The 21,091-nt window shown below is 42.0% G+C and overlaps 1 protein-coding gene across 6 annotated transcripts in view; it reads right to left on the bottom strand.

Moving 5' to 3' along the window:
* Nucleotides 1-21,091, bottom strand: part of dnmt3bb.1 (DNA (cytosine-5-)-methyltransferase 3 beta, duplicate b.1) — a 45,460-nt gene that overhangs the window by 21,866 nt on the left and 2,503 nt on the right. For 4 of the 6 annotated variants that reach the window (XM_088607761.1, XM_088607760.1, XM_088607763.1 and 1 more), the window contains 4 exons: nucleotides 16,422-16,505; nucleotides 4,154-4,307; nucleotides 3,175-3,269; nucleotides 1,369-1,518 (listed from right to left, as the gene is read on the bottom strand). In XM_088607761.1, the coding sequence (XP_088463887.1) occupies nucleotides 1,369-1,518; nucleotides 3,175-3,269; nucleotides 4,154-4,307; nucleotides 16,422-16,478 (456 nt within the window). In that variant the 5' untranslated portion in view covers nucleotides 16,479-16,505. Of the gene's footprint in view, nucleotides 1-1,368; nucleotides 1,519-3,174; nucleotides 3,270-4,153; nucleotides 4,308-4,978; nucleotides 5,070-16,421; nucleotides 16,506-21,091 lie in introns of those variants that run through there. The other 2 variants (XM_088607765.1, XM_088607764.1) reach the window with 2 other exon arrangements.

Below are 21,091 nucleotides of genomic sequence, written 5' to 3' on the forward strand. Positions count from 1 at the left end.
AGGGTCTTCTCATGACTGAATGAATGACAATGTGATAAAAACAATTGCCAATTCCTATGTTTTTTTAAAGAAAAAAGAAATACAATTGTTCAAAGTGGGTTATAGTTAAAGTGCACAATCAAAAGATATTATAGGGCATTATAGCAAAAACACAACCAAAAAAATATGTGCTGACTCAATTACGAAGCATCTGGTCCCACACCTTTCACACTGAATCCCTAGTAACACATGTGATTGACCTCGATCTTGATCGTGCGACTTCTGGATAGCCCCAGGGCCAGTAGTGACTCACTCCTGTGTTAATCATACCGTGTTTTGGGACGAATACATGTGCGACAGACCCCGCAGCCAAGAAGCAAAATGCAGGAAGTAAAACTTGAGAGAACAGCTGGAAACAGCTGCCTGCCTGGATGCAGCCACATGGCTGTGCCAGAGCTCAGGAGCAGGCTGCCTCCGTTTGGCTCATCTGGCCTTGGTAACACCAAGGATCAGATCACATCTGATTTACATCTGGTCTGTCTGACCTTATTTGAATTGCATATTTTTCAAGAGTACAAAACAGAGTATCTTGATAGCCAGCAAAGTCACCCTTTAACCAATCAGACACAGTTGGCAGAAGTTAAAAATGTTAATGTTAAAGTTTAAAAATGTAAAACTCTGAATACAAACGAGTGATCTATGTAAAACAAGTCACACTTGCAGACAATACAAACACAGATATTTTGCATATACCACAACATTACAGCCTTGGAAATCTGTTTACTTTGGTCTCCTCAAAACTCAAAAGTTTTGTTAAGCTCTCCCCATGAAACATGTACTGAAAGATAAGCAAATAACCAAGAGTGCTCAGTTCTGCTTCTGGATGGCTGCTGCCCACACTTTACAGCTCTATTTAAATCACATCACATAATGACATCCTTAGAACAAGACAATGCTGTTAAACTAGGTAACAAAAACCCCAAACTGGTGGAACTGGGCAGTTAACAGTTTAGATGGAGATGCAGCTGACAAAACTCAAAGGTCCTCTGCACAACTAACATCTGTCTGCTGTCTACAGAGGGCTTAGCATAGTTCTGACATCTTGGTCTCTCGTGACCCCTTTTCTGTTGGCTTGCCTTCCAGAGGAGCTGTCTTTGACCTAATGGTACACTTCACTGAATTAATCATACGCTTCCTTCACGGCCGTATATTTGAAGCCTCCTACCAAACACATCAGATTAACTTCAAATAGGTGAATCGCCATTTAAAAACCTTCTAAGTGCGCAAAGAATTGCTTAGTTTAATGGTTTAGTGAATTATTTCTGAGCTCAGCAGGAGTGAAGGATTTAGGAAATGACCTGCCTGAGAGTGAGGGGTTTCACGACCTACCAGAGAGCTGCTCTCATCCTGCTTTGGCTTCAGGCTGCTGTCTCTGCTCCTGGGCTTGCCATGGGGGCTGAGTCCGGCCTGGAATATCGTCCGAGCAGGCGGTCTCTGTCTCAGACTGGTCTCCCAGCCTGCCACTCCCCGGGATTTTTCCTATCAATGAATCAAATCCTTCCATTTATTTGAATTCCAACAGCGAGAAACACATGGGGCTGGATGCCGAGAAACAAGCTTACAAAAATAGAAATGTCCTACTCAAATGAATCACAAAATGGGACTCCAAAAAAGTACTAAACTTTTCAACAGGATATCCAGCCCTGACACATCGTCAGAAGCCTTTTTACAATATGATTGAGCCAGCAGAAAACCAAACAATACAGTACATTTGCCTTTTTTAATGACTCAGTTTAGGCCAGTGTCTCTAAGTGGCTAACTACAACATAACCATTTTGTCTTGAATCTGCTATCATTTGGAACCTTACCAAAGGCAAAGCAATGCAAATATCACCATGCGAATAACTGTTCCAAGTTTTTTTTTACTCCTTTATAGATATCCAGAACACATTCTCCTACAACAGCTGCACCAGAAGTGCATCAGAGGGCCTGGCTGTCAGTAATGAAACTGACCAAAGCTCCTGTCGCCTCACAACCGATCAATCAGGACAGAGGACACGAGCTGGTGGACAAAACACCCAGCAGCAAAAGTGACATTAGCAAAGCTTGTGTTCTGTCAACACTGAAGGAAGAATAATAAAGCACAGGGAAAACTGGACAGTATTTTGGACAGTAACTGGAAATTAAACAACAAAAGAAAAAACATGGTGGTTGTGGCTACAGCCAGCACACTGTTCTTCACTTTCAACAGGGATGTGTTCGACACTTTGGGACTGCTGCCAAGCGACTGACACGGAAGAAGAACCAGTACTACAGGTAAATGCCGAGGCATGTAATCTTTCATATAGAAGAATACCAGACGGAGAACTATTCCAACTGCGAGCGTATGAAATTCCTGCTGTGTGTTATGACTGCCTGGCACCAGCTGGACAATTTCAAGTTCTTCCTGGCAACTCGATGAAGAAGAGTAGTGCAATGCTGTGGTTGTCAAACATCTCCCACTCCGTGTTGGGAAGAATGAGAATATCTGCCTATTCAGTCAGCCTTGTATTTCAACATCTGCACTGCAGTTCAGCTTGAAAGAGAATCACTTGTACAATAATTAACAAACAGAACAGCATGTGCAATAGGAACACAACGTTTAGGATGTGGAGCCTTCTTGGGGTGTGAAGAAGACGTTGTGTTTCTTTTCTTTTTAGCATGGAATACACTTGTTCCTTGGCAGCCTACGCATGCTGACGCAACTTCCTCCTTGTACATGAGCAATAATTCATGCCATCAACCCACATCAGGTAATCCTTCTCAGATAATACTTGAACCATTCATTTTGTAAAAAAAAAAAAGAAATCAGATTTAAAAATGTTGCCTGGTGAGGGGAGCCTGGGACTTCTCAAGCAGTGGCACAAAGCTGGGCGAATACTAGCTGTGGACTTGGGTCACGCAGGGCACCTCAGTTTGTCATGTAACAAGACACCAGGGACTGACGGGGCACTCGAGAGCTGTCTGTGTCATCAATAAGCAACGCACCCTTCTCATCCTCCGCTAACTCTCTTATAAGGAGCTACAAAGCTGCAGAATCTATGTGAGCCAATGAAGCCCACTTCATTGAGGGTAACAAAAATGTGATTTCAGAATCTTTTTGAAGATGAACACAAAAACTAGGTCTGCAATTCTACTGTAAGTTAAGGGCTGTACCTCACTGTAAGAAGAATCCCATGCGCTTTCGTCTTCCAGCTCAGAATTCTTCCTCAGCCTCTTCTTGCAGCTGGATGGCTTGTCCATGTTGATCTCTGTCATGGACAGATGACACAGGCCAGTTAAACAAGGCGACCAATGACACACACTCCTGAGCAGCCTGCACCTAATTCATCACAATGAACAATGCGCGATTTCAATTCAAGAGCAAGAGATGACTACTTCTTTATTATAATTAAAGATTATTTGGGGTTTATTGTTTCACTCAGAAAAACGTATTTCTTTTATCCTGTTTGGAACTATCCCTTTACAACATCTGCATTAAAAAAATTGGATTTCGTGTTGATATAATAGCAGGTTTACAGTATTACTGTGGTCCGCAATCCTCAAACAACTCTTATCTAAGGATGTTCCCGTTTCCATATTCCAACTCTCACCTATTTCAGATGTTCACAACTCATGATTGATGAGCATCCTTGACTTGATAGTTTTCAAAAACACATAATAAATGTGCTATATAATTGACGTTGAGGCCAACCTTTTCATTAGTTTTCATGTTGACTGTTTTTATCTTGAAACTTCTAAAGATAAGAGATTAATCAAAGTATGGCTGGCATCATGTATCAGTGAAATCACCTTCACCTGTAAGTGTGTAGGTTTGTCAGTATTTTTTTTTACTTTACTTTTTAGTCCATACTCACAACACTATGCAGATATTACACACACTGTCTTTCCAGAGATGCCTTACAAACAGCTGATAACAGCTTTCTATCACAGAACCCCACCAAAAATAAAAAAACATCTCGAACCCGGCTACATCAGCTTCCTAGCTGTAATGGGAATTGATTAAAACTCTTGATTAAAGAGCATTCAAATCAATAAAGTATGCACCTTTGGCACGCCTCTCTAATCCATGTCTACCTCCTCAAATTCAAGCGACAGTTGACATCTAATTAAAGTAACTTTAAACATAACTTACCCGGAGAAATGGAACCCCCATTCTGCTTGGGGCTCAGAGGAGAAGGGGGCTCTGAGGCTGTTAGTGGGCTGCTTCCAAGATGGCCATTAGTGAGTTCCAGGCCACTGTCTTTCTCAGAGAGTCCATCCATGGCTACATCACTGTTCACCGCAGCCTGGAAAGAGCATCAGAATGTCAGGCAGTATTGAAACTCATCTTACCTCTATACTGTAGCTTCACCGATGTTCACTGTGCTCCATCTGTTGTCCCACCTTGGGAAATGAATTAGGAGGCTCTTTGTCTCCTTTCTCACAAGAGGCTTTTTTGAGGTCTAGACCAGCGGTGCTCACATTGAAGTCCACAGACCCCTGGTGCTCCACAGAGCTACAACAGGGTTTCCGCAGAAGGGAACAATGCGGCATGGAATCTAATTTAAGGCTACAGCTGTCATCGCTCCAGTCTGAAAACCCGTCTTTGAAGCCAGCAAAACAGAACCAGCCATCTTGTTAAATTCCTCATTATCTGCACACACACTGCAATGCATGAACAGCAATTTCATATCATGTAAGGTGTCTACGTTGCCAGTGTTTCCTGAGTGCAGATTATTTGTTATTCTGTTGGATTTTCAAATATAATGAAGCAGAAAAAAATACATCTAAAAGCAGAACATCTGGAAACTGAAAGGGAAACTGCTGGTCTAGAGAATCACCAGGTACCTCTTATAATTGATAGTCCAGCTACAGCATACAAGAAAAAACAACTACACCCCAACACTGTGTTAAAGCCTCCATGTGTGCCTTTATCAGTCTTCTACAAATTGCTGCCAAAATGAACAAACCCTTGTACCTTTTATCTCCACCATTCATTGTGATGTACCTTCTTTAAGTATGCTTCAGTGAACAACTCAGTTCAACACGGAACTTTCCATTAAAAATCAAACTGCAGCATTTATTTCTGACATCCTCCTCGTTTTGGAAAAAAATGAAACAATAAATAAAATGACCAGTTTAGAAAATGCAGAACCGGTATAGAAAATGCAGAACCAGTATCAAGTGCATCATTGCCAAACATCTTTCACTTGAAAACATTGAAAGCCAAGATGATCAGATAATCATGATGCAGTAGGAGACAGATAATGCTGAACCTTTTTACTTTTTCTCTGCCACAGAAGGCCAGGTCCAGAAAGAGTCTTAACTACATATCCAGGTATCAACAAACCCCTCTAATGTTTAGAAAATTCAGTCTGGCTTTGCATCTACTGGATGCAGAATTTGAGTGTATGTTTACTTGCCAAAATATGCAATTGTGTTGCACAAAGTATAGTTTCTTCTTTGATTGTATGTTATAATTTCTGTATTGTTATAATAACACTTGGTCCTTGGTTTTGGTACAAGCAGAAAAACAGAAATAAAAATGAAAAGCCAGGAGATAAATGGGCACTTTCTTATATTTCTTATCCAAACTAGCCTATCCTGTCTCACACACACTCACTCTCGCCTTGCATTCTCTGACGGATCGTGTTCGGCTGGTTATTTTCCCTCCCTCTCCCTGGCCCTGCCTCTCTTCTATCCTAAACCCCCACCTTCCACCCCTGACTGCCCACTGAGTGTTCCTCCAGTTCTGGAGAGGGGGACAGCTTTCTGCAGACAGTCCTAGGGCATCCCAGTGTGACAACAGCTCCCGCACTCCGCTGTCTCCAGACAGCTCTCTCGGGATGCGACTGGCTTGGAAAGGTCGCTGATTCATGAGATGTAGACCAGACTTCACAAAGAGCCCTGGTGTTTTAACCTTCCTTGAAAACGAAGGTGTTTTGTTGTTGTGATGATGACAGCGTTTCAGACCCGAGTTGATTTTGTTTGAAAAACTGTGACACGTACACCCCTGTAGCTCTCCCACCCAAAGTGCAGATATGAGCGATAAAACCCCCTCCAAAGTCCTTTGACTGAGGGCCTGTTAGAGGTACACGGCTTGATGTGAATTCTATGGTTCACTGCTCCTTTTATAGAAGGGTCTCAGATTTCCAACGTATATAAATAACAGATGGCAAGGAATGCATGCTTGGATTGAAAAGGAAACTGTATAAAGCAGGGTTTTCGATGGTCCTCACGAGCAGGATTGTACTTCAGTGTGTAGAGGCAGCGGACTCCAGCGCTCAGTCACTAGCTGTAAGCTGTTAGCTCCCTCGTCTCCCATTCCTGTGACGTGGCCCGTCTAATTTGAAACAAATGCTTTTGAGGAGAATTCTGAAGTTTCAAAAGAGGCGCAAACCCAACCACGATATCAGATATTGATATTTAAATCGGCGTTTTGATATCGATTGATATTTATTTAGAAAATCCAACAGGGATTAAGAAATATGAACAAATAGCCGTATTAGCATTTTTTAAATAAGAACTTCACCTGGTTTAAAACTATTTTACTTTTTTTAGAACAAATTTAACTGGATTAAATAACCAGTTGCACCAGATCGAAACCTCAGAGGAACTCATGCCTGACACGAAAGCACAGCTCTGCTGGAAGGCCCAGGAGCAGGCTCCAGAACACAAGGCCATTGTGTCCCTGACCTTAGCTCATTATTTTCCAGGCAGAGAGGCGGGGGGGGGTTGTGTCTGTCTCAGGAAGGCCAGGGGTCACCCCCCCCCGTGTAGGCAGGTCCGTTTTCTCCAATTTCTTAACAAACACTGACGACAGCTGGAAGAAGAAAGAGTGACAATAACGATCATCCATGCACACGTCCGTTATCCGAGACCTGCTGATTCCTAGAAGGGATCACGACAACCAGCTGCCCAGGATGCATGGTGGAGCCACACCCTGCACAGGACACCAGTCCCTCACAGGACACACAGTGCCAGCATGTTTCTGGAAGGAAGGCAGAGACCGTAACACCTTGAGAACCCTCACAGGAACTCGGGGGGGAATTGTGATTCCATCTGTACCATCACTTTCAATTCAAACGACAGGCTGCGCGACCTCTCCTGTACAAACGTTATTTCCCACATACCGGCAGGTTCCGAGACGTTCTCCACAGCTCATTTAAAGCATGTGTTGAAATGCTCCGTTTCCTGCCCCTGGGGCTTTCAAAATGATTGCAATCACAAGCTGGCTGTGACTGTCAGTTCTGAACTACAGTACCGATGCAGCATAGCGACACTGGATGTGCGAGGGTCTCCTCAGAGGAACCTGGACAGGGGTCCGACTCGCCTGGACCCTTCCTATTGAACCATGGTGACACCATCTCTGGCTTCCTGAGCAAGGGGCACAGCAGCCTGGACTAAGAAACCAGAGCTCCACATTTCACGCAGAGGAAACCTTCTCACCAACCCTGGAAATCCTTCTTCATCTCCGGCTGAATGATTTTTTTTATATAATACCTTCCATGAGATTACAGCAACAAACCCCCGCCTTCCTCACAGCCACGACGAAAAGAACTGCAACACTGCAGAAAACTGAACATTTCTTAGCTGCCTAAGCTTCTTGAAGTTTTCTACTGCACAGGTTACAGCTTGGTACAGTGCTTGCGATTACTACTAAGCACGGTAATCCCCTGAATTAATCTTGCCCAGTTAAGATCTTCTCGTTCAATGTGAAATGGTGCTCAATGGGATCCAGGTTGAGGCAACTAAACCCATTCTCCTTAAAGCCAGAGGTGGATTCGAACAAAACCTTGCAGTTATGAAAGGATAAAGTAAAAGATTTATTCCGTGCTGAAAGGAGCAGAAAGGAAACACTTTTCCTTTAGTTATATGGTTATATTTCCTTATGTAGTTATATTTAATATATATAGTTATATTTCCTTTTAGCGATATGAAAGGATATCTAATATATGCAGCCCCTGTCCCTACTAGATCCTGGTAAACATTAAGAGAATCACAAAACCAACACTAAACCAATTACTTTCCCTACCTTTGTGAAGATATTCTGCATTTTACCAAGCTAAAAGTACATTAAATTGTAGCAATGTACAGTGAAATTGTGGTAAAGAATAGAAATGTATGTTAAGGGATGATACAAACTGGTGACAGCCATGCCAAGGAACAGTGAAATCATGGTAAAACCGAAAAGAGCACACCAATGCACCACAGCACACTTTTACAAGAGGATAGCACAAAGAAATAGATTTAACTGCGCACAGATAAAACTTTCTTGATCTTCCGGAAATCCAAACACAATGCTGCTACATTTGGATACTATATACACAAATCTGTATTTGGTTCCCTCTTCCTAGTCCTGTGGCAGTGCACTGTGTGCCTGTGCAGCAGTCGGGCAGTCTGTGGGAGGCTACATTTATCCCTAAGTGAGAGGACACCCCAGGGCTCCTGGTACACCAGGCGTGAGTGAGTAGTTAAAGGTCTTTCTCATTAGAGGGATTAGGAGGGCCCCACTGACAGCCCTTTGAGCGTCTCTCCAGCTCTACAATGCCGGGAAATGCAATGGTTTTTCAAAGAATAATAAAAAAAAGAAAGTCTCCCAGAGAACAGAACATCGATAAAACCACAGATTCACGGAATAACCAGTGGGTGTATTTTCCAGAAGAGGATAAGTCCGGTTAAGCACATATGGTATTATGCCTTCCAAAAAACAGTTAAGAATTATTTCGGTATTTTTGTGACACAACCAGCAACTGCAGATGCAGCAGTTGTGATCCTGATGTGTGATCTAGACGAAATGATTTTACTACCCGATGTCTACATTTAGCTCCAATCGCTAGTGCAGTCTGCTCAGTTGGAAAGTATAAGTTGTCCAGCCCTTTTCAACCCAAAGGATGCCAAAGTGCTTGACTAATAACAGGGACCCACTCCATGCAGCCCGTGCTCGGTGGTATCCTGGCACCCACTCTGCACCTGCAGCTCCACAGCAGATCAGGTCGAAACTGCTTAACCAGCTGAAACGAGGAGGCGATTTTCGGGAGGCCAGTTAGTTATTTGAACATCTCATCCGAAATATGGTACAAGTACTTGCCCAAAGCCCAGTTTCCCCAGTCACCACACTGCGGCAGTGGTTCAGGAAATCTGATCCAGAAGAAAGAGTGCCACCTACTGGTCAACCAGAACCACTTACAGCACTGTTGATGGGGTTTTTGCAAAGGTTGTACATGCGTCTTTCTGCTGATGCTGCAGTATTTTATAGGATGGAGATCCAGGAGTGGTTGGAACCGGAATGGAAGAATGCTGGGCACAAAGCATACTACAGTATGTTACTCTATATGGGTTTATATAGGAACGCAAGCCATGAGACTAAGTAACCAATTGTGTTAAAAGACTGGCAAACTGGGAAGAGGAATATGAGTGTGATCACGGAATGCTATCAATCTGCTAAGCACACGTAAGCATGATAGATAACAGAAAAATATGAAAGCACAGTTCTAGCTTAATCGCTTTGAGAAACATACACCAAGCATCTCTGTGTCCTCCTCTCATGGACTGCAGACAGACTCTTGACTGTCTGTGATGGGGAAGCTGAAAGATTTTTCCAACAGCAGCAGCCTGGTTTTCCTTACACTTCATCCCAGTTCCAATCAGGCCTAGCCTTCCCAAGATTCCGAGATCTAAATACAAGGCGGTAGTATTGTTTTCATGCTGCTGATTAAAGAAGAACTAGCTTCCGTTTTTATTTTTAATGAAGATCCAGAATTAAGCATGAACCTACTTTTGAATCCTGGGTACTAAACTGCAAAAATACAAGACACTCTGTATTTCCTGGCGGTTGCTGTCTTTGGTTTGTCGGGAGATCATGATCCTCCTTCATATCATAAGCAAGCTGTGTCTGGGATCTCCCAAGACATTGCACACATCTGTTGAGTTATAACAGTGCAAGGATTAGGAGAGTAAGATGGAGTCTCTTGCCTTATTTCCTACCAGTTACCCTTGCAACAGACCTGGTATTAAAAGGGCTACGCCTTTCCTCCAGCACTTCATCACGGTATGATCACTTTGGAGATGAGATAATGCATTCCTTTCATCTAAGTCAGAGAGGTCCCAAGGAACGCAGCTAGAGTTACCTGAATTATGGTTCCCTGTTCTAGATTTGGAAGCATACCAGCAGAAAACTTGTAAAATAAAAATGAGGTTATCAAAATTGCAGAGGAAAAGCTGTGCAACATACAAAAGGGAAATTTACTAAAACAAGATGATACAAATTAGACTCAGCTGTGATTTATTCCCTGTATAATACATGTATAATTTGGGGCTGTAATTGTGTCCAGCACATGGACAGTTGTTCCTCATTACATGGTCAATTTCCTGTGCAGTCGGGTTATTTCATTAACTGAGCTACCCCTTCTGTTCAGTAGGAGGTAAAACCAGCTCTCAACACAAATAAGCAATGGGTGTCAGCTGAAAGATGCCTTTAAAAAATGGGAGACATCCACAATCAAGTACTAAGAAAGGACAGCTTGTTGTATTTTGGTAATAGGTTACCAGTGGTCTGAAACTGAGCTTCCGTTAAGTTCCTCAAGAAAAATCCCCTGCGCTCAGAGCAGCACACTCAACAAACCTCGACAAAGGAGCCAAGGTTACTGGCTCCGATTCAAAATCCATCACATTCTTAGATGAAAACCATGAATTTATGACAATTTCCCTATGCTCAGATATTCATTTAGAGAAGCCATATGCAGCAACCTGTCAATCTCCTCTCTCCTAGCAGTGATCAAGAAGAAAGAACAATTTGCTTCATTCCACAAAGGAATTCTGACACGTACACAACAAATTTGATGTGCCAAACGGGCACTACCCCATTGTTCCTCAGTCCCAGAGATACAGGCAGAAGCTGTGTGCACTGCAGATTATGGAACTCCTGATGCCTCTACCTCATTCTGTCTCCCCACCATGTATTAAGCCAAAATGCAGTGTATAGGCACTCCGCCAATGCGATTGCACATGATATGCACGCTTGAATTACGGCCAAGGCCATTTGTATTTGCTCATATGAGCCCGAACGTGACCCCAGCAGATGTAGCTACTCCCATTTTCCCTCACCGCTGCCTGGCTGGGAGAGTGAAGGCAGACAACAGTTCCCCACGAGCTCTGACCGAATGTATCAGTGCATAGCCCAATTTGACATATGTCCTTTGTTCTTAATTTAAAGAAATTATCTCCTTTCTATAAAACTGGATTTTTAATTGAATTACGTGGTACAAATATCAGTAGTACCATTACAAATACCCCATAAGTACTGGTACCATTAACAACACTCTTTAAGTCCCAGAAATGTAAAACGCTGTTCCAGGGAAAGCTTTCCCACTGAACTCAGGCTCTAGTTGGCTCTTTTAACACCGATTTCTATAGAGCACCTTTATCTGGTACGAACTCTCAGAGCTAGGAGAGCGTCTTGTCTTGCCTCTTCCTAGAATGAACAGATTTCTGGAATATTTGCATGAATTCATGACTCAGAATGACATCTATCCATTATGACTGATGGGTGGACTTGAAACAGGGCATTTCTGCTGCACAGCAGCTGCCCCTAGTGACTTGGTGCTCAGGTCAGCTCATTAGAGAGCTGAGGCGGTCGTGGTGCCGGGGCTCGCCAATCCCTGCTGTGGCTCCGAGCGCATTACAATACAGGGCAGCAGAGACGAGAACAGGGAGACCCTGCACATCAAGGGGAATTCCAGCCGGCTCCCAGCCCTGAGTCTTTCACAGCAGGATCCGAAAGCCAGTTTCAGTGATATATCAGGATACATCAGCCCCACAAAGCCCCTCAGGGGAAAGGTCATTAGACTGCAATTCTCAAGCTGAAACTGAAGACATGCAGAAGCTGACTGCTTGATATCACAAATTGTTGGATGGTGTCATAGACTTTCTTATAGAGGACTTAACCAACCTATAACGATGAGATTACACATGTGCATGATTCTACACAGTTGCACTGGATTTCAGGATTATTTTTGGCCAATGTTAGAAGAGTCCTGGTTGTGCGACACAGCCACAGACACGATCTCAAGTCTTTCCCTGTTCCAAAAAGGAAACGATTCTTACCGCTACCTAGTTAGGGGTGTCCAGTCTTTTTGCTTTCAGGGATATGAATGTGTTTCTGCCCATTCATCTTTTAATCGTGACAGCTCCAGCAGTGCCCAAAACGTCAATCGTTAAACGTTAAAGTGTTTAATAACCTCTTACTGAAAACACCGTTGGATTGTTCTTTTATGAGGTGGATACCAGCAGAACCGTGGCTCTTTCTGACTTGCACGAAGGAGAACACAGAAGTAACCCGCCATTTTATGCTTTTTCTTAGGGCCCATGTCCTATACTTCACAATTCAAGCCCGGCAGGGATTCTGGGTTTTTTTGGGGGGGAGTTGGAGGTCATTCATTCGGGGCTCTTTGTGTTGCTTTATTTTCAAAGAGGCCCACTGGACCTTGCTGCAGTCTTTGTGAAGCAGAAAATAAGGGCAGTCAGATCCCAAAGCACACGTCATCCGTGTGGCTAAGCCTTTTCAGTGCCTTCTGCAGCAGCGATTACAGCCCAGAAAAGAGGCTACAGATCTGGTCTTTGATCCTGTTTCAAGAAGTTAAGAAGATGCTTGGTAGTTCCTTTCAGGAGAGCTTAAGACCTTTTACAAGGCCAGTGGATAATGATCAGGTATCGCAAGCTCTCAAAGACGCAACAAAAGGTAGAAAATAACACCTGCCAAAAAATCCAGATAACTATACATGATTTGGAAAGTTGCATGTATGTTAATCTACTGCAAAATTTGCAGGGTGTTGTAAAGACTAGGCAGCAATTAGGTCTCTGGGCCTTCGATGGGTTCAAGTCCCAGGTGAGATGCTGTTGTTATACCCTCAAGACACACATATTACTCCAGCAAATACCCAACTGTGTAAAAGGGTCACCAGGTCACCGCTGTAAACAAGAGAACAGAATCTGCTCTCATTTGACAGAAATAAAGAAATAAATAATGCCAAAAAGACTATTGTATTATACTTCCCGTTTTGAGATATCAGACAGCAAGCTCTGAACCACTTGTGAATAAAATTATGTCCACAATATGGCATTGCAATTCTGTGTCACTGACTTTAAAGGAGCAGTGCTGATTTCCCAGAGAGGACAGCTGACTCTGAAAGCTGTGTATCCATTCTTGCTAAGATGACAAAACTATTGGACCAAACCCAAGTGAAACGACATATTTAACAGAAGAATAAGACAGGGTGTCACCTGGTATGTGGCCAACACAAACTACAACATTGTATTTGAGGGGTTTTTCCATACTTAAGCTTTATCCATCACCTTCAAAGAATCTTTAAAACTTCATAGGAACTGCTCGCACTCCAACAGTGCATCACTCAGACAACATTTGCTCATATCCACATTTACCCTATGGGACTGTGTCTACAGTACAAACAGTTTGCAATTATTGCAAACATGAAAAAAATTAAGTTTGTTCTGAAGAGTGTTTAGTTCATCACAAGAATTTGTGATGAGAAAGATCACAGAACTGGGTCCACAGTACAAAGGATAAACATGGCTGACCTTCATCATTCTAATGAAGATGCTGTATAAATGCATACCAGTGAAAGGAGAAACTTCAGTGGTTTCTGTAAGAATGCTGATTAGAGGTGGGAACCCAGGAACATCACTGAGAACCTGGTATGTTTTTGCGAACACAATGTTTAAACAAAGAGTATGTCATTTTAAGTGCTAATCTAATTTGAACTGAACAAAAAAATAAAAATCCTTTTAACAATAAAAGTTAACCTGCTTAATTTTGCCTGCACAGTTTCCTTCTTTTGTTAAAAGCAGTGCAATGTTACTATGTTACAGTCAAAATTATGTGAACATACTGTAATGTACTCTTTTCAGCCACTTTTGTCCCCAAAATGTACCCAAGATCTTCATCACTCCAGATCAATCAAAGCAGCAATGAAGCTCTATACTGAGTAATACATTCCTTTCAACAGGATGACTGCATCACTATATCTGTGGATTACAGATTAATTTTATCTTCTTGTTTTGTGAGCAAAGTTTGAAGTCTAATACTTTTCTGTACAGACCAGCGCCATGCATGGTTTTCAGGAAACCCACAATTTTCACAATGCAAAGTGATCAGCCTTCGCCACCGTTCCAGTACAACACGGTGCTAAGGTGTGCAAGAGCTCAAACTGTTCCTCTTAAAAACACCTCCCAGTGCAGTTCGTGCTACATTCCAAAAAGGGTCACAATCAGAACGGTCCCAAGTTACGCAATCTGCGACAAAGCCAAACTCGTCAAGCCTCACACATTTGGGGATTCAACCGGATTTCTGCAACTGTCTTTCAAGCTTGTCCTGTTTCACTCAGATTTCAGTGTGAGAAGCGAAGGAATTCCTAGGAGTATAATTGTACACCTCTTGATGAAACAAACACTGAGTCTCTGCTACCATTACCATGCATTCCTGATCAGCACAGCCTGACATTCCAAACACAACAGCGAAAGTACTAAGAAAAAAGATATTGAGGGTATAAACAAATTACTTTGCTAACAGGATTTATGGAACACACCCTTCAGCTGGTTCATCCTTAGATAGTGCTGAGGTTAGCACCATTGTTTTTCTTCAGTACTATCCAATATAATTTATTATATCAAATGCATTATTTCAAAACAGTACATTCTCAGGGAATCCTACAGACTGCAGTGGTAGGTACACATAATGCAAAGGAACTGTAAAATGTCACACTGAAGAACGTTTTGTGGTTTCTCACACACAGTAGCGAGAACTGTTAAAATACTTCTGTGAATCAGTGAATTAAGTCCAGCACTTCACGTGGCTGACAGAAAGAAAATCCGCTGTTGATGTTATTAATTGACAAGGATGAAACTAGTGTGTTTCGTTCTCATGCCCTGGCTTGTTTATTTAATGTTTTTTTTTCTGTAAACCTGAACATGGGACCTGTAATTCTGCCTCAGGTACAGTAGCTGCTGCTGATCAGGCTGCACTTAGAAAGAGTATTTCTCCCTCCTTTGCTTTCCTATACCATCCCTTTGAAAGCCCCCTGTGTATATTGACACACACTACGTGTTCACATTTGCAAGTTTTAGAATTCCAGCATGGAAATCTGGACTGTAGCTGAATTGTTGACATTTCCTCACACAAGTCTTTTTAAAAAATCTAGTGTCTAATACAGGTTGCATTTTTTACCAAAAGTGTTCGCTGTCATTCGAATTTGGGCTTTTTCTGTGTGGCCTAGATTCCTTTACAGTATTTCAGAGTGCAGGAGGCAGTCAATGTATGGAGCTTTGTGCGCTTAAGTACGCAGCACACAAACAATGGAGTTCTTAAGAACTGCAGATCTTGAGCCTATACATTCCTTATGACTATTGTATGTTTGAAATAAAGTGTGTGTGTGTGGGGGGGGGAGGAGGGGTGCTGGCTTACATCACACACCGCAATGTGCTTTTTGCTCATGTGTTCAAATATCCACGCACAGTCATTTTCAAATCTTCAGATCCCCTACTTAAACATCTAGTGATAATAGAAGACAAAGATACAGTAAATAACAAACGTTGTGAACAATGAGCAGGGAATCTTTTGCACACCCTGACCAGGAAAATCCCAAGCAGTTCTAAACCCAGAACAAGTTGGCTGGAAATCAAGGGTTAAATTATATGCGGTTCACATTTATCCAAAATACATTCCATTTCTGCAAGTGCACCTTAAGAGCCATTGCTGTTGCTTTCTGTCAAGTTCAGCAGCTGCCCTTCCAAGTTCCGAGACAGACGGAAACGAACACTTTGCGATTGCCCCTACTGGAGGTGAAACTGCTAAGTTACAGAAATGCCACAGGCGAAGTGATCAGACAAGAGGGGTCTCGACTCCGCATGCTACAAGTGTCAGTCAGCAAGAGTGTGCCGGTGAAGTCTCCAGGCAGGGGGAAGGGAAAGGAGAAGAAAAAAGTACTGTAAGAAAGAGAGGGACAGGAAGTACCAAGTGAAGAGAGGAGGAGGAAAGGGGAGACACTTTTATCGAGCTGTAAAATCTTGTTTTCAGTCCTGCAGTATTTTCACATAGCATGTACTGCAAACTGATGGAACTCTTCTTCTGTCGTGTGGAAGCCACAAAGATCACATTTTTTTACTCCTGTGGCATATTTTACATAACCTGACAGCTCTTCTGATTTATTTTAAAGCAGAATGGCCAAAACAGAAGCCACCTAGCACTGAGTTGCTTACAACTCTTCACGTCATTGAAAAAATTGCCAAACCAAATCTATAATAATGAGTCTGCCACAAAGAACGGAAGCCGTCACTAAATTTCATCAAAACAATCCAGAGCTTGGAACTGCAGAAGTAAATACCAGACACTTGGAAACCTGACTTACTGTTGCGGTCATCTTGTCGCTTGCCATGATGGTTGAGGAGTACTTATTAGATGGCATCTCTGGTCCCAGTATTTTTTCTCTAGCCTGTAACCAACAAGAAAGTTTAAAGTCATTGCAGCACTTTTGTTATATTGTTGCTGAGGTCGTTGTTTTTTAAGGCACCCTACAACTTAAAGACAAAAAACACATTATAACATTATAAGAAGCTAAAAATCTGAACAGCATTTATTAAAGCCAGGAAGAATTCTTCTTCGATTTTACAAATGACTTGAAGCCGTACCTCCTGAAGTTGCTACAGTATGGCCACAATCATGAGAACATAAGAAAATCGGCAAGCGAGTGGAGACCATTCTGCCCTTGCAGCAGGTTTTGGTTCTTAGAAGCTGATTCATCTGAAGATCCACTTCAGTTATTTCTTCACGCCAGGTCATCTGCCTCAGCAACATGCCTGGGTAGCCTGATCTACAACCCCACCACCTTTCATGTGAAGAAGTGCCTCCTCGCTTTAGTTTTAAAGCTATTTTCCCTTAGTTTCCATGTACCCTTTTAGTTCGTGTTAGACTGCTGATTTTGAGGCCCATCGGGCTGACTTTGAGGATTTTCAATCCTTCAATCCAGGGCCAGGGAATCGATACCACTATACATTTCCAAGGAGTTTACTCGAAACCAAAACATTGCTGCTGAGAGGAGGGACAGTAGGTTCTACCACGGAAATCACATAATAAAGAACTTTAATTTCTGAAAGCAGCACTTTACTAACTTTAAACAGACATAGGCTTAGTTAAAAAAAGTTTAACGCCCTTGTTAAAATTCTGCTTCCATACACATAGAAATGAAAATGCCCACTGTACAATCCACATTACTGCTGAGATGTATTAATTCGTAAAAGGTACCAGCCCCTGCCTCAGCTCATTCTCACAGAACAGCACAGAACAAAAATCCCAGTGCTATTACTCACATTCATCACCTGGGCATTGCTGGAGGTGACATTTTACACTGAGATAATAGCATACCTCACAATATAATGAGAAGAATTTGCTTCAACAAATACATAATTTACAGTCACACACAAATCATAAAACCAACATTAACTGCATTTTCTCTTGGAAGCATATCAAGTAAGGTCTTCTATGTCTTTAAATGTGTGACTACCTACAGGAAGTATACAAAGGTAAATCATATCACATCATGCAATCATGTGACACTCCTGGTCTCTTTGTTAGGTTTTAGAAATGAATCTTTTTTCTAATTTTCTATAAGGACAACCCCTTGTAGACTACACATTTGGTGTACTGCTGCAGTATACTAGTTGTCCAGAAGGAGGCCCTCAACAATGTTCCAAGAAGATCAATAATTAGTGGCCCTCTGAATATTCTGAATGGCAAATGTGTTTAACAGGGGTTTTCCCTCAGGGGAATATACCACCCTATCAGTTCACAAAAGACACACCTTGTTGGGCGAGATCCACCGAACAATGTGCCTCTACAGACAAGGAGTCTTTCACTTCTGTCAATGCAATCTTCAAAGAATCTGTATGTTCTTACTAAGCTAAGACGCTGTGGGCAAAGCTGCTCTATGCGGCCCAAAAGCAAATTCAAAAGCTTCTGAAGGCCAGCAGTCAAGTTACTCCATTGTGGCCCAAGATTAAGCTTTCTTACAGTCACAAAGCATGCTTCTGCAGGGTTGGCAAAGCTACTGAACTTCAGCCATTAAGAAAAAATCATTATATGCAGCAAGATAATGTTTTCCCATAAATAAAGTTCTGGTCTTGCACTGTGGTCCACTTCAAATGATTTTTGAATATCTGTCACAACATATTTTTATATTTCAATTCTTCGTGAGAAAGATGAAGGTAGACTTTTCAGTCCTTGAAAGCCCACAATGTAGTCTTCATTCTATTGAGCTGCTAGAATTTTAGCATTCCTTCTTTAGCCAGATGGACTAAGATCCCTCCTACAATTTTCTTAAAGTTGGCGGAAACAAAGTTCAAACTTTGTGAAACCTGTAATACACTTTACAGCACCTGACAGCTGTTCATATTGTATACCAAATAGCTCAGTTCTCATTTCCTGAACTTCTTCAGCTTCTCAATTTTCCTTTCCTGCTTTCCTCTTTGCTCCAGTCCTTCAAGAACATTTTCCTTAATATCAGTTTAGCGTTCACTTCATTAAGCCATGCGTGCTAGTTTTTACCTGAGTGTGTCTGAGTATTTCTCGGTAGTTCTCTATAAAAACAGAACCTTTTTTGTCCACATTGACTCTGTCAAAAATGTTCCTCACATGTTTTTGCTTGTTTTCATTTACTGTAAGATATCACCCCTGGTAACTAGGAAGCTGAACATCATTTCTCAGGGCTCTCACAGTATGTCAAGAAGATTTAGGGCTTCCCTTATTACAATAGAATATAAATGTATAGCTATTTTTGTAGGATCTGCACATCCTAAGGTCATGTGCATTTTTTTTTAAAAAAAGAGATCCAACAAATGCATTCTCAATTCAATCATTTAAACTTTTTAATCTTAAACCGTTTTGATCAGGCAGGGAGTTGTGTACAGTTTCTCACAACATTTCTCCTATCTCCAAAAAAATGTAAACATTATCTTGAAGAATTACAATAACTTTCACCTCGCTAGTTATTTCAAATGGCCTACATTCAACATTAGCCAAGAGCCTTCCTTATAAGCCTGCCTGTGTTAATTCTGAACCCTCTCAAATCAGATCACATTAAGATATTAATTTTTAAAGATAACTTTTATTTTTTTTCAAGCAACATATTTATTTTCCAGGCGTGTGAATTTACATTGCTAGATAAGCCAATGCTTTGCAATGTAGTTTCATTCTTGAAAATGCACATTTTGAAGAATTTTTTCTTTGGGGGGGGGGGGGAGTTGGGTAATCACATAAAACTGGGACTGAACCAGTAAGAGACTCATACGTATTACAGACTGGGGTGCTCGATCTGCGTGAAGAGTGAAGGTGTCCGAACACCTCTTCTTTCCCCAAGCTAGGAAAATGATCAGCGAGGTCACATTCCTCTGTGAGAGAGGGAGACTACTGTAGGACAGGGAAGTCAAAGGAAAGGGCAAAGGTAAAGGGCCTGAGGCACAGGCAAGGCAACCCCTGGACCAAACAATAACACAACAATCAACAGCTTAGCCTGGCTCAATTACACGGGGGTAAACAGTACACAGTACACAGCGGCCGGCGGGAGGGGTGCGCGAGAGTCTGAAAGATCCCCTGCTGTGGACACCAGAGGCCATGCCAACACACTGGTGCGAACGCAACACAGCTGTTCAACACAGTGGCTCCAGAGGAGCTGACATGGCAAAACAAAGGCATTTTCATGTAGAAATTAACCAAGGCCACCTAATGTGAGTGTATGGGGGGAGGGGGATAAAACATTTTAGGGGGAAAACTCTCACTATTCAGATCCCTAACATGGTAGTTCCACCGGCAGAGCAAACAGCTTCTTACTAACCCCAGCAAGTATTTCCCCCTTTTCTAGCCCCTGCGAACTTGCTCCTGAAATGAAAGCGAAAGACGGAAAGTGAATGTGGGGCTTCTGTCTGCCAGGTGCATCCTGCAAGCACTTTTAAACAGAGCACACAAACTCCGCCATACAAGAGCCGCTGTCATCTGAATAGGCCAGCCAGTAAAGCAGGAGTCTTTCTCCTGACTCCCTCTTTTTTTTTTTTTGTCTGTGATTAAAAAAAGACAAGGCGCAGAGAGCTTTGCTTTATTATGTGGAAGAAAGCTGCACAATGAGAACCCACATCAAAGCCTTGAAGTGAAGAATTACGGAGATTAAGGCTAAACTCAAAGTAAACTCCATAAGAAATCACCTGCATGTCTTCAGGTCTGTGACCACCATATTAAACATACGTCCATAATAACATACCAAAGAACCTTTCAACATCGGCACTGAGCTGCTTGCTATGTTCTACCATGAATTCCGGGTACTTGTTCTCTCTTGAACTTATATTAAAACCAGGTCAGTGACTATCTTCAATTTTAAACCTCAAGCAAACTGAGATGTACTGAATAATGCCAGTCCCTAATTGTCTTAGGCAGCTGGTATAAGTAAACTAATTGTGGAAGCTAAAAGGAAGCTAAATATACTTAGAAATCTAAATGCACTCTATCTAGGCCCTCCTGTCATCTTTGCAGTGATAGGGACAGCGTTCTACAGTTCTCATTCTCTTGGAGTGGTTTTTTCTCCCCTCAGACATGCTTTAGTTTTAATATAGCTTTTTGAAAAATCCTGAATGAATATCACAGCTTTCAATTAGAAAGAAAACCGCAACTAAAAGATCTTCTGACTTAGAAATGAGTCATAAATATGGTAGCCTGTAATGACAAACTGCACCAGCTGTTTCTAGAATTAATAAGCACTCTTATTTTACCTGTTGAACTTGTGTTGCAATCAAAGTACCTCCCAGAGATAGGAAGACAGCCAAGGATTGGGGCTAGAACAGACTAATCTGAAACTGCAACAGGGCCTTTTGCAATAAAGCTAACTAGGCCGATAGTTTCGGTGAAATACACTTGGCCTCTTCATCACATTGGTACAGGGGCTACCAAAAACAGCAAACATGCTGCTCAAAAGGAAATCAAGAAACGTAAATGTATTCATAATCATAGCTCGTTCTCTGAGCATGACCATTGGAATAA

This window comes from Lepisosteus platostomus, chromosome 15 (genome assembly GCF_059453375.1).
Source record: "Lepisosteus platostomus isolate fLepPlt1 chromosome 15, fLepPlt1.hap1, whole genome shotgun sequence".
Classification (NCBI taxonomy): Eukaryota; Metazoa; Chordata; class Actinopteri; order Semionotiformes; family Lepisosteidae; genus Lepisosteus; species Lepisosteus platostomus.